At 31.3% G+C, this 15,109-nt stretch overlaps 1 protein-coding gene across 1 annotated transcript; it reads right to left on the reverse strand.

The window, feature by feature from the left end:
• Positions 1–823: 823 nt before the first annotated feature.
• Positions 824–3,510, reverse strand: LOC123204709 (short-chain dehydrogenase TIC 32 B, chloroplastic-like). The gene is made up of 8 exons (XM_044621501.1): positions 3,216–3,510; positions 2,267–2,498; positions 2,112–2,191; positions 1,811–1,964; positions 1,608–1,686; positions 1,444–1,531; positions 1,297–1,343; positions 824–1,210 (listed from the first exon to the last, which is right to left on the reverse strand). The coding sequence occupies exons 1-8, from the start codon at positions 3,343–3,345 to the stop codon at positions 1,040–1,042; spliced, it is 981 nt and encodes a 326-aa protein (XP_044477436.1). The 5' UTR covers positions 3,346–3,510; the 3' UTR covers positions 824–1,039.
• Between the last annotated feature and the right edge of the window lie 11,599 nt (positions 3,511–15,109).

The raw sequence follows: 15,109 nt of genomic DNA on the forward strand, positions 1-15,109 counted from the left end.
TTTTAACTAATGGATATAAACCATTAGTTGGTTTATTGAGAAAGAGAGAAAAAAAGGCATTTTTCGTTGGCAATTTTTTAAAAGAAAAATCGGGTGCCTTTGGGTGTGAATATATTTTCTCTTTAGTTCCTGATATCTTCTCTGCTAGGGTTTATAAAAAATGTATAAATCCACTATTTTTCTTAGATCTAGTTGTCTAAACTCTTGAGTTAGTGTACAAGGTCGCTGTGGTGCTCAGGTTTAGAAAGGATTTGAGTCGGCAAGGCTGGATTCATTTCCGTTTGTGTCTGTAATACTAGATTGGCTTCTGAATCTGTAAGTTATACTATTTTTCTTACTAATTAGTGGATTTGCTAGAGGATTCCTCTGCCTTGGATGTAAGGTTCTAATCTTTTCAATCCAAACCAAGTAAATTTGGTGTAGTGATTTGTGTATGATTTATTATATGGTTCTTGTACAATTCTTGATTGAAAATCGATCCAAATCTTTGATTAATATTCGAACTCAGTAAAATAAAACATTTACATGTGACTTTCTGATAAAGAAGTCTCAGCCTTCCGTGTTCAAGTTTTAGAGTGACGCCAATCATTTTGGAGGAGAATGATTTATCAATTGAGTTTGTGAAGTCTTCAATATTGAAGGAGGTATTTTTGTTCGGTCGATGACTCTAATTTTTATAATTATTAGTTAAGGGTTGATAAAAATGTCATATGTTTTTTGAATCAACTATATACAAAATTTAAAAGATTTTATTAACAAATTTACTGGATGGGTGAAAAAAATATTTCTAAAATCTTCGGTTCATCAATGTTTGGGTGAGAAATAATAGTAATTCGGCTATTCTTATTACAGAAAGGCCAATAGAATAGTTATTTTATTGACATATACTTTTGACAGACGTTTAACATTTTTACTTCATATATATACAACAAGTACGCCTATTGATATCGAACGCCTTGCCTCCTAATTTTAACACTTTTACGTGATAAGATGAGACCGAGTGAGACACTTGATATATTTATGGTGGTGGTTGTGGTGGTCAATGCAATCGTCGGTGGATGAGTGCACGGGTCTGCTTCCATAGCCTTTGGGCCTCAGATTCATCATTGGCCAATGCCGAGGTGTTGGTTTCATTACAGTCTGTAAAGTATTTCCCACTGACACCTTCTGTTTGTGGGCTCAAAGCGGCATAGCATGTGGTTGATGCACCCTGCAACAAATTTTACGTACCACATCAACTCATCAAATGAATCTGTTGGGCAAGAGAAGCTGACACTCATGACTTGACAACCCTACCTGACTTGTGGATTTTAGTAACTTGGAAGCAATGAAAAACAGGGAATCTGCACAGACAATTTGTTGCATACTTACAGATTTGTATAAACTTACAACAGTAATGTAAATGTGAATGGGACTCCAACCCAATTATAAGCTAATTCTTGCCTGTAATGAAGCCCTTATGAGCTCTAATTATTCCAGTCTTTACAATGCCTGGATGTACTGCATTTATCGATACTCTTGCTTTCCTTGCCTGCATGCAGACGCCCAAATCGTTGTCTATCTGAGAACTCTGTGATTTAAAGGCAAGACAAAAAGAAGGTTTTTACCTGGAGCTGCCTGCTCATTTCCTTTGCATGCAATATATTAGCCAATTTGGACTGCGCATATGCGCGTGTGCCATTATAACTGTAAACAATTATCATATCTGTTAGTCAAAATGGACTCGAGTATTATTGTATATCAGTATTTAATTTAATTTATCTGGTGTGTATAACAGAAAAGTTTGACATATGATTTGAAAAAGATTTACTTCTTTGGATATAGCATTCGAGCGAAGCAAAAGTCATCTCTCTTCACCCAACTATGAATTACTGAAGAGAGATTAATAATTCTTCCTTGGATGCCTGTTTCATCAGCCGTTTCTATCATTTTCTCTATTAGCATTTCTGTCAACAAGTAATGTCCTGCCAAATTAAAATTAATATGTTACTGTCAACTAGATGGTCTCCACGTCTGTGCAGCCTGGACCAATTTTATGCTAAAGATTCTTTTACAAAGGCAGGCCTGTAAAATTCTTTATATGTAAATCAGATAAAGAGATTAGAAATTACCCAAGTAATTGGTAGCAAATGTCATTTCAATTTTGTCCTCTGAGAACTCCAGATTCTTTGAATAAATCCCAGCGTTGTTTCTGAAAAATAATTAACATATGAATGAATATTTCTCTCTTTAAATACAACTCCAAAGCTCATAACTATATACTCACATAAGGATGTTAAGGGGAAGTCCTACAGCTAGAAACGCATGACAAAATCTCTGAACAGAAGCCAATGAACTTAGATCTATCTCAAACAATATGATCTCAGACTCTGGACTCTCTTTCTGAATCTCCTCCTTCACTTCAACTGCCTTTTTTAGGTCCCTCGCCGGAATCACAACTCTAACCCCTCTCTTTGCTAACACTCTTGCTGTTTCAGCTCCAATGCCGGAAGTCGCCCCTACAAGATGGTAATTATAAGAATAATTAGTACATGGTTGCATACTTTATGATAAATAATTATTAAATAAACTAGAGGTTTAGTTTTCAGTATCTGCAGAAAGCTAGCGGTGATCTAGTCAGAGCCAAAGAGGAAGAAGACTATTCAAAAGAGACAAAAACCATATCCTCGCCAAAAAGAGCCCCTAATAAAATATACATACTTAGTATGCCCAAATAACTGTTGTAGGGAAGAATAATACAGATTTTCTCTGTCCTTGGCAGATTATATATCTTGAAAACAATTATTTTATAGATAAAGGAAGTAAATAAATAATGCTAAATGTTTTACATGCACCCCTAGATTTTGGATAAAATATGACAAGGAAATTAAAGGCAGATCCATCAAGATCATCTACCAGAATCAACTCTGAAGAAAAAAGCTGGTACAAAGGTTTGGCGAACATTTTAATCAAAAATAAAAGAAAGATGTACAAGAACGTGTTAAAACGTCTCAATTTGTGAGTGGAAGGCTACTCACCAGAACAGTCTCTTTATCGAAGCAAAAACAGTCAGAAAAAGAAAATTGTAAAAGCAAACTTGTACAAGCTTTTGGTTAGACATATAAAATTCTTTTGAATTCCTATACTCGCTCATGCAGCGAGATATACAAGTTTATATATATATATATATATATATATATATATATATATATATATATATATATATATATACTAACCAGTGATTATAGCAGTGAGAGGAGATGAAACGTTGGAAGAACAATCTTCAGTAACTTGCTCAGCAGTTGATCTTGAGCCATAACCACTTGGCCCTGCAATGCCTGTCAAGTATCTGAGTGTTTGCTTCATGAGGGCGTAGCAGCTTTACAATCTCAAAGGGCAAGATAGCTAGAAGCCATTATATATATGGTACACAAATTAATGCACTATAAAAAAATTAGGATTTTCTGCTAGTTCATGGACCATCCTACTTTTTTAGTCTTTACCAATCAAAACTGTTTTGGAATTCCTAAGAAAAAACAATCCAATGAAATCAAGACTGGTTGAGACTTGCACTATAGCTGATCTTTATGCATATGTTAGGTTGTGTAATTGTAAAAATGGCGCCGTTATTCAAGGAGTCTTTTTATTTTTCTCATAATAACTGTCTGCCTTTTTCTTGCATTTGTTTCTTCTGGGCATTTCGCCATTTTAACAGGAGCTTCATATACAAGAATTATGACGTGAAAAAAAGACAATTTTGACGGAATTATTAGAATATATCTATAGATAAATTAATAAAATTGTTGGAACTGTTGCTTTCTTCTTTAATTTCTTCATGGTTTGCATATAAATGGCGTAATTGATTGGTTAAATCCGACATGACGACGTAGACAAAATATTTTTCTCATTATAACTGACTTCATCGTTAGCAGACAATGATCTCATAGAAATTGGGGTGGTGTTCAAAGTTGGACTACAAGGATTAACTGTGGATTGATGATATTGTCTCAACTCTAAAACAAGGAGAAAAATGAAATAAGGGTTAAGTAAAGTTAAATAATTAGGTTAAAAAGTGTTCAACAAGTGATATAACTAAAACTTGAAGGGGGCCTTTTTACTGTGCAAGAAAACCAAAATTAAAACATCACTTTCCTTCAAAATTAAGACATATATATATCTATGTTGAAACTTGATCTTCAAACTCTCTTTCACACGTGCACATCGAGAACAAGTATAATTATATGCAATCTATTGAGAATTCAAATCTTTTTTTTCTGGGAAAATAAAAAAAGAAAAATTGCCGACAAATTTAAAGTGTGAGTGTGTGACCTTGTCACTCACGTCTTCTTTATTAGGTATCAATGGTGTTTCACTGTGGAAAAAATGATGTTCGATGTTGGAGATTTGAGGACTAAAAGATGGCAATGAGGTTGAGACTTCAACAATGCAGTTGTGCACAAGGGACCCTTTTGTTTCCCAACTTGAAAACATTTATCATTAATTTGCTATCATTTTTTGAAGCAATTCTCTTCCACTTTCACATGTGATTTTCTTCCCTTCAGTCTACCTATACTCGTTCACTCATTGTATGTTCAGATAAAGCGTAATATAAAAGTTAAAGTTGATGGTGCAGCAGTGAATTCTCAGCTATATTCCCATACATGCATGCGTCTTTCAACCCAAAACCAATAATATCAATCCCATTATTCTAAAGCTAAAGCAAAAAGGGTCTGAATTTAGTATAATAAAGTTTCTGAATTTCAACTTGCTATTTTGTTCTTTCTTCCTTTTTTCTGTTTCTTATGTGGGTTTTATATATTTTAATCATTGTGCTATTGTCTTAATCGACCTTGTTGATGGTTGGAAAACGAGATGGTGGAAAACTTTCACATTGAAACATGTATCAGTTTTTCAAATGTGTTCAAATCCACCATTTTGTGACATCATCATTTGGATTAAGGAATAATTAATCCTGATTATCTTATCAGATCATCAAAAACTCCACCAAATTGAATGTGAGATGAGATTGAGAGCATAAGAAAACCATTATTTATCTACCTTACGGCTCAACTACCCATTGCATTGCATGAAACGTGAAATTGACATTTAAGCAAACAAGTAAAAAATACATAAACTAAAATCACGTTGTACAAGACTCTAGGGCCCAACGATTACTATTGATGTCTCCAATTACAAAAATTTCCTACCCTGAATTGATACTTTCAGCAAAGCTATCATCAACAGTGCCGGCAAACCCTAACATATCCTCAAATCATCTAGTTTTTTGTCATCCATCAGCATTAAGAAGAATACTTTACACTTTCTTTTCCTTTTTTTTTTTTAAATTTTTAAAATAACTAAATAAAATAATTAAACAACAATTTAACGAGTGCTAGTCTCACGTGCCATATTCACTCATGGGATGACAGAAAGCCCCATCAGTTGTGGGGTCATCCCAATCAAGCCAATCCCAGTGTTCTCATTTCATTATTGTACTAGAATTTGGATCATTAATTAGCTCCAAATAGTTAGCATCATTAATTATTTTTTTAATTAGTGATAATTATATTAAAGTTGATTAATTACATATCTTGTTGTTTGTTTGGAGTATTTTGTGGTAAGATTTGGTAAAAAGGTTGTTTGTCCTTATCTTCATCCACCATATATATATATATATAGAGAGAGAGAGAGAGAGAGAGAGAATTTCAAGAAAATAAAAGAAAATCATTAATCTCCAAGCCGTAAAAGGATTTGAACACAGAATTTCACCGTTGAATCATGTTCATGCATGAAACAGGAAGCTTAACCAACAACAGGCTGACAAGACACAGAATGAGATTTATCTAGCTATATTTACAATTTTTATAAGAATATAGTTTAAATTTTCAAATGGGAAAAAAGACAAATCTTTGTATGTTGAGATTGGTTGAATTATTTATTAGAAAACTATGATGGTATAAGGGAGAGAGGGAGAGATTTTAGGTCGAGCAGTATAATGTGCTCGCCATTCTTCAGTTCCGGGTCAGTGGACTATTACCAAATTGCAATTCCATTAAAATATGTATATTTCACCGGCAGTCGTCTTTGTATCCCTTAAATAGGAGGGGTATTGAATTTTTTACTCTAAGTTGAGTCTATTTATATATTATATCAAGCTTTTTATACCCTAAATATTTTTACTATTTTATACATTAAAATACTTAAATTATCTTTATCTTCAACTTTAAAAAATCAGACAAGACAACATTATTCTTTGTTATGTATTTCAGAGAGAATATATATATATTTAATATCAATATTTGAAATAAAATTTATATATATTAGATAAAATCGAGTGAATTTAAAAATTTTTGAGTTTAAATTTTTTAGATTAAATCTAAACAAATTTAAACTCATTTGATTTTATCTTCCTAAATTTTGGTTGGTGTTAATCTAATATTGAAGCAATACATGAAAAAATAATCCAATAAACCACCTGTGAAGAGCATGTAATATGAAAGAAGACATTAACGTGAGGCATATAAAAAATATAAAATATGCAAAGAAGCAAAGAAGCAAGGAATATATTCTTTGCATAGAATATTATAGAGAATATATTCTTAAAAATATGCAAAATACTTTTCTACATGCTTGTTTGCTTCCATGTGTTCATTCATGTGAATGTACATATATGCGTGCTTTGCAAATATTTTCTACAAAAGCATACATATTTGCTTGCTTACCTCGTAAAGATCATATAATATAGCATTAGAGTATTAGACATATATAGCATAAGAGATCATTGAATTGTTTTCCTATGCACAAAGAAACTTTTTGGATTGATAGCAGTGACGCAATGGCAAGATGACCGGTGAAGTTTCTCTTTACAAAATGGAAGCATAATTATATTGTACAAATCGAAAGTCTTTCCATTGAGTTCCTGTCTCTAATACATATATCCAAAATAATGTTTTCAATTCTACTTTTGAATTATAAAAACTCATCACTTGCAAATGATTGTCCCTTCGTGCCACCCAATTACTAATACTTGCATTCTCAACATTAATAGCAGGCTTAGGAACCCATTGAAATAGATTTGGATTATGGATATGATTTGGATATGCTTTAACATTTATAGAGCCATGATGTCTTATACTACATTCGGCCCCCTCATTACAAGTATGGCTTTGATTTCTACCAATGTCTTGGCTTGGAAAATCATGCATGGCCTTATCAAACCCTGAGAATTCATCTTTGTCATCATCATCCTCATTACCCTCTGCTTCATAATCTTCATCCACGTCCTCGTCATTATCATTATCACTATAATTCCCACCAAACTCTTAAAAACTTTGTGGCTATATACACTCGTCTATTAGATGATTCTTCCTTTCTTCTTCATGAACATTTTTGGCTTATTGATTGTCCTTCCATCAATTTGACTCTCGGTAACATATAGTTTGGTCAATCCTTGTAAACTTTTTATTTTAACCATCAAATATTCTAAATCATCATCGTTTACAATCTCCATTGGACTCACATCACCTAAGGTAAATATGTGGACATTTGACTGACTTTGATCGAGTCTTAGACGATAGCTTATTCTTATTATGAATCCTTCAAAATCAACATTTGTGTCAATGTATATCTCTCTCTCATTCCCACCAACATAGCTCGTAATATTATCATCACTTGAAATCCATTGCTCTCTAGAGTGAATCTTAAATGCAACTTTTTCAATCTTGACTTAAAATAAACCTAAAAATATAAAAACACCTGTGTTTAAACCCTAGGTGTTATAAGGCATGCAATGGATTGGTCTTGCCATTAAACTGTTGTGTTAAACACCTATGTTTAAATAGACATGTGGGACTAGTAGGGTTGGCATTAATGCCAAGGGTTGGTGTTGACGCCAACCCCTAGCTTTTTATCAACTTATTCTTTGTCTAGTTTTTATCCAGAACTGAATTTTCATATTTTTTTAACCATCAATACAACATTATAATAACATTAAACAATATAACAACATGAAAGTGCAATATTAAATAATCTAACAACATGAAATCACAACAATATTATATTTTACATGAAATTATAAATATGAATCTACCTTACATTATTTGATTTTTAATTGTTAAATAAGAAAACACATAACATAAGGGCTTGAATCAAGACTGACCTGAATGTAGATAATTTTGTTATGAAATCTTTACAACAAAAGTGAATTTTCTAAAGAAATTTGGCAATTTTCATCTCTCCCTCCCTTGCATCCAAGTTGAATCCTTTATAATGGTTTTCTCTCATGGGTTTTATTGCTCAATTACAAGTGCTTCTCTGTTGAAGATTTTTTTTTTTATATTGTAGAGATTTCTTCCCTTACTGAAAGGATAAGGAAAAAGGGAGAGATTACTATTGTGGTAGTTTTTCTTTGTACATGAGTTTCATCAATGGGGATATTTTTGAAAAATAAATTATTGTTATGGTATTTTTGTTTAGGATTTGAAATATGTGGCATATATGTATACATAGTTTAAAAAATGGGTAAAAAACTCAATATCGCTAAATTAAATTGATTTTAAGTCTATTTATACTTATTGTTTTGTATATTAAATGACTATCAATACTGACTTCTCCCATTATTTGTTGAATGTCAATTACATGTTTACCAAGAAAATTTTGGGGATATTAATTAAATTATCCTTATTTCACGGGTCATAAAAAATTTACCCATAATTTTGTGACCTAAAAAAAATACCCAGATTTTAAAGAAGTTAAACAAAAATGGCCTAAATATCCAAGAAAATATTGAAACTATCCTTCCTTTATTCTATATAAATCATAACCTTTCCTTTATTTTTAAACATATATAGTGTTACTCAATATCTAAGAGAGACTTCAAGAGAAAGAAAAAAAGTTTGTGATATCAAGGTATTTATACGTACTATGACTCTAGTCATTATTACTTTTCTTGACAATACAATCATATGTGATATCTTATATAATAAGTTAGAATTGTGTTTAAAAATTAAAATGGTAGAAATTATAAATGGTATTTTGTGATTATAATAGTAAGGGGTGAAATGATATTTTTCAATGATAGGTGTTAGAGATATTAGATAATATTTGAAAGAAAAATGATATTTGATGATATAGAGGTGAAGTGATATTTTCTAGCATTAGTATCAAATTATTCAGAGGATGTTAACAGTTATAATATGTAGTATAATTATGAAATAGGTGTAATCATGCAATAGAAATAAAATCATGAAACTTGAACTTATTAAAATAATCTAATACAAATCTTTAAATAGTATTTTTGGTCATGTTATTTATATTAATTATATTTGTACACTTTTATACATTATTATAGGTTTGATCTAAATGGTAGGATATGTTTCAATTAGATAACGAGAATGTATAAAAATGGGTGACAATATAATAAAATATGTTAGAGGTCATAGGAAATTGATTAAAATTCTAGAGCACATGACATTTGAGGGATTAATCCAAATGATGAGCGAAAAGTGTTACATAAATCAAAGGATAAACAACATTCAGATAAGCATGAGACCAAGACATCTTGACAACAATATCCCTATTGAAATTTCAAATAATGAAGATGTTGAGATTCTTAATGGTTTGTCTAACTTCTTTAAAGAATGCATTCCAGTTTTTATAATAACTATACTTAATGATGATAATTATGAGGTTTAACAAACAAATAAAGGTTTACAAGGTGGTGAGTCGAGTAGTTATCTACAAAATCATGAGATCGATTTATGAGGGTTTAAAATATCAAGATTATTCTGAAACAAGAATTTTATGAGGAAGACTTTGCATATTTAAATGATGTTCAACTGGATGTGTTGTATAATGTAGAAGAATTTGTTCGTGACAATGAAAAGAAATTTCCATATTGGAATGAATTTGATAAGAAGGTTATGTATGATATTCTCATCAAGGAACTAAGGTTTGAAGAGAAGACATATATTAATTACGATAGTGGAGGTACAAGTAGTTTCCCATAAGTAAATCCTGATGTTGGAAATGTTCGTATTAACGTGTTTCATTGGTTAGCCAAATTTCTTGATTAGTTATCCACATCCACATCCACATCCACAAGCTGAGGAGTGCAAAGAGATGATGATTCTCTGAAAATTGCTACATTATTCCTAAGTAACCAACATGTCATTAATGTAATAACTTGAGATGCTTTTGAGAAAGGATATTTGTTTAAAGTGCATAAGTTAGACACAATTAGATGGAAGGTTAAATGTTGTAATCAGTAATGTAATTGGCATGCATAGAAAAATAAGGTGGGAGAAAGTGATAGTTTCAATAGCTAACACACATACTCTAAATATCAGATAATGTCTCATCATAGGCAAGTAAAGGCCTGAGTTTTAGGACAAATTTTGAATATAACATTTATATTGGTTTACCATGTGTATCAACCTAAGGAAATCATTGTGAACATTACTGACCAGTATAAAATTGATATATCATATATATAAGCATGACGGATGAGAAATTGGGTATTTTAATCATTAAAGGGCATATTAGAAAAGTCGTTTATATTATTACCAAAGTATTGTTACAATTTAATACGTTGTAATCAGGGGACTATGATGTATACACTAACAGATGAATAGGAACGATTTAAATACTTTTACATGGCATTGGGTTGTAGTATCCTTGCATTCTAGTAACATATTCACCCAACAATTTGTGTTAACACTACCTTCTTAAAGGGTAGATATATAAGCCAATTATTTATCGTTGTTATATTAGATGGTAATAATCAAATATACTTATTGGCTTTTGACATTGGTCCTAGGAAAGATCATGACACGCAGTGTTAGTTTTTAATAAAGTTGAAGGATTGTTTGGGTGAGGTACCTCATTTAGCAATAATTTTAGATTTACATGTTAGTATCTTTTCTACAATAGCTAAAGTCTTCCCAGTGTGCACTATGGCTATTGTTTTTATCACCTTCATTATAACATACGATCCAAGTACAAGAAGAATGCAAAAGTCATGTGGATGTATTGGAAAACAACTAAGGCATATATAGAGTATTAATTTTGAGAGATAATGAAGTCATTGTCTCGTATGCACCCTAATAAAGCAACGTACCTATGTGAGGTAGGTTATGATCGATGGGCAAGGGCATATTTCCTAGCCATAGGTACAATATAATGACTACGAATATTGCCAAGTCATTCAATGCATTTGTCAGACACGTTCGAGTTTGCCCATTACTATGCTTGTCGAGTTCATTAAAGGTACATTATAGTGATGGTTTTATGAAATGAGAAATTATGCAAATTAGTATATTTTCAATAATATAACATGTTATAAATGTGTTTATATATATTTATACTTAATTACTTACTATATATGTTGATATTTATATGATTTGTAGATGCTTGCACTAACCGATAACACCTTATGCATAGGAGAAAATTGTCAAACATGTGCGAAAGTCTTCAAACTTAGAGGTGTGTCTATTACATCTCATGATACAAGGTCTTGGGTAGTGGCTAATATGATAGTATGGTTGACCTTGTGGAGCAAACATGTACATGTCAAAAATTTCAACTATCACAGATTCCTTACATGCATGCCACTATCATAGCAAGATTTATGAAGCTCACTATTTGTGTTCAATGGGTGCATCGTTACTACAACCTCGTATTTTACCATACAGTTTACACAAAGGTTGTCAATCTATTAGGGGATCAATCAGAGTGGTTACATACAGAGGAGACACATGTTATCCATCCACTATTCGTCTATCGTAGTCATGCGGGTCATCTAGCAAATAAAAATGGACATCCTTCATGAGGTAAGGTTATTGAACAACATATTTGTAGTCGATGTCAAACACTTGGGCATACGAGAAAGAATTGCAAAAGTCATACTCCAATACCTAGATCCATCTTATCAAGTTCAATAACTCAAAAAAAAGGGTAAAGATACCTACACTTGTAATTGCACTTGTTCATTTAGATATAAAATTTATGATTATGCTTGTTAATTTATATATAAAATTTGTGATTGTGCTTATTAATTTTATCTATTAAACTTGTGATTGTACTTGTTACTGTATCTATATAATTTGTGATTATAATTATTATATATGTTAATGTTGATTTCATATATCCATTTTCCATTATTTGTTGTTGACTTGACTGATTGGTTATAGTAACTATATAAAGGACATATAAGTACATACATAAACATATGGACATACTAATGCATAAAACATATAAATTAATAAACATATATAAATATACAAATGCATATAACATAAAAGTTAATCAATATCCTAAAAAAAAACTGTGGCTAAGCACGTCTGTAGGCATATCGAGTCCTCGACCTCAAAGGATAAAAGTCGGTCAAGCGCTAAACACTCGATATATCATAACATGAACACACCATAATCATCTAATAGGGGCCCTTGTTGTGATATATCTACTACTCTATGCAATGCAAATAGATTATCTCATGGAGTACACCTCATATGAGGCCAAAATGATGTCACTACTAGCAAATATGAAATCATAAATGTATATCCCAACATCTTCATACTAAACATCTTTGGGTCAATAGTAAAACTCTGTAACAATTCATAAACTGTGATCGTCCACTTTTTAAAATCCATGATGCCTACCACCCAATATGCATTATTGAAGTTTATTGAGATAAAAACTTGTACACAATGACAAATTACATTTAAGAGACCTTACTTGAATGGTTATTAATTAATTAATCCTCATAAGGTAATTGATTATTGAATTCGAACCTCACCACCACACCCCAAGGTCTCAAATGTAAGTCAAAGGGATAATTCTCATCGACAATCTTGTGAAAAGTGGAAGAAACATGTAATTATCTTGATATTTCATCCACACTACATAATCATGAAGGAGATATGCAACAAAACAAGTTAGAACTGTCTTCTAGTTTTGACAGATCTTTTTAATATTGTCATGTTATCATTGATGTAATAATCCCAAAAAAGAATTTATGTAATAAAAACAAATAATATAACATGATCACGCATCTCAATGAATTTTATATTAAAAAACTAAATTAATTGACTAAGTGAAATTACCTCATTAGACAACCATCTGAACGTGTCTATCGTTATAACCCAAAAGGAAATTTTGGTCCTTATCGCTATGTCGTACACATATCTGTTTTCGAAAAGTTTAGGTTCATCATACCATTTCTTGAAAATTTTCTAGCATTTGATCCTCGATAACTATATAACAGGCCTCATTCATTGTGCCCTTGGCTTCAATAAATTTGTTTATAGGCTAGAAATAAGTGGTCCCTTTTTGACAAATCAACCATGAAGTATGCAAAAATACTATACAAAAATAATTAATATGTCATTTAAAATTATATTAACTTGTGAGATTTTCAAATCTATTTAAATACCTTCTATAAGGCAGAAGTCATGACTAGGGAATTTTCAAAAAGGTCAAATGACTATATCAAATTTTTGGACTGACTGGTGTTAAAATACATAAAAACAATAGATAAATAATGTACTTTTCATTTATTTAGGATATAATGAAAACCTTAATGAAATTTGTATACCTGAACAATCTCCTCTTATGATGGGATTTGAACCATATCATCCCTTTAAGAGGTAATGTCAATCAACTTGTCACCTTGAAAGGTAATATCAAACACCTTTTTACCTTTGTTTGGTGTGTTGAGATAGAACAATTAGATATCCTATTATAACGATAGATAAAAAGTGAATGACCACATATGATTCTTTATGAACCAGTCAAATAATCGTGTACTTACCTCAATCATCAAGGAAGGTGATAATGAGAAATTCGCATGGGATTATCCATTATTGCCAACATCCTATAACAATATTAATATTTTATATTAGTTAATCAAAGTGTTTTATTAAGATTACCATGTATATAGTTGACATTGTATGTACCTCTACTGTTAAAACAAATGTCAATATAGGATCCCTTCTCGATACAACCTTATTAACCCTAGGGCATTGCCACAATATTAACAATTATGAGTTAATAGGGAATCAAAAATCAAATGTTGAATGCAAATATAACATAGATAGATGATGTTGTTTTTACCTCAACCATTAAGAAAGGTAATAATAGGGAATCCTCATAAGATGATCCATCATCGTCAACATCTTGTAACAATATTAACGTTTTATATTGGTTAATCAAAGTGTTTAACAAAGATTACAATGTGTATAGTCAATGTTGTACGCACTATTACTGTCAAAATAGATGTCAATATGGGATCCTTTTCAAGACGGCCTCATCAACCTTGGGACACTGTCACTATATCGACATTTACGAGTTTATAGGGAATCAAATGTTTTATTCAAATATAGCATATACAAACGATGTTGTACTTACTTGAATTATCAAATATGGTGTTAATAAGGAACAGTCATGCGATGATCCCTCATCACTAACATATTGTAACTATATTAACATTTATAAATATATTAGCTAATCAAAATGTTTAAAAAATATTATAATGTATTCAAAGGCATTGTATTATCCGCTCCAAGATATTTTAACAGAAGTCAATATAGGATCCTCCTTTAATGGTCTCTTATAAAAAAATTGACATTGTAATAATATCAATAATCACGAGTTAATAGATAATAAAAATATTTTTGAAATATCCGCTCCAAGATATTTTAACAGTTTAGTACTTACCTCGACTATAGTGGAACAATGAATATGGGACCCCTTTCTATAGTTTGTCATTATTGTCATGAGGAGACTGTAATAACATATACAATTTTTGTAGAGTTTACATGTTTGCATATTAAATTAAAGTGTCTAATGAATTTTTATTAACTTTTTTACCTGTAAGACAGTATTTGTGAGGAGATGAGTTAGTGTCATCCATACATGTCATTTTATCCTCCATGCAAGTCATCTTATCCTTCATACGAGTCATTCAATCCAAAATAAGATTGCCTCATTGAGCCAATGCAACATCAAAGTGACGTATGAAGAAATCCTGTCCAGTGACGTTAGGATCATCTAATGTATGTTCAATGGCAGGGGGAATAATAAGAGACTTTGATGATATACGTTTGATAGTAGGGGTCATAATAGAGGTGTTAAT

The sequence above is a fragment of the Mangifera indica genome, chromosome 20, assembly GCF_011075055.1.
Source record: "Mangifera indica cultivar Alphonso chromosome 20, CATAS_Mindica_2.1, whole genome shotgun sequence".
In the NCBI taxonomy this organism is placed as follows: domain Eukaryota; kingdom Viridiplantae; phylum Streptophyta; class Magnoliopsida; order Sapindales; family Anacardiaceae; genus Mangifera; species Mangifera indica.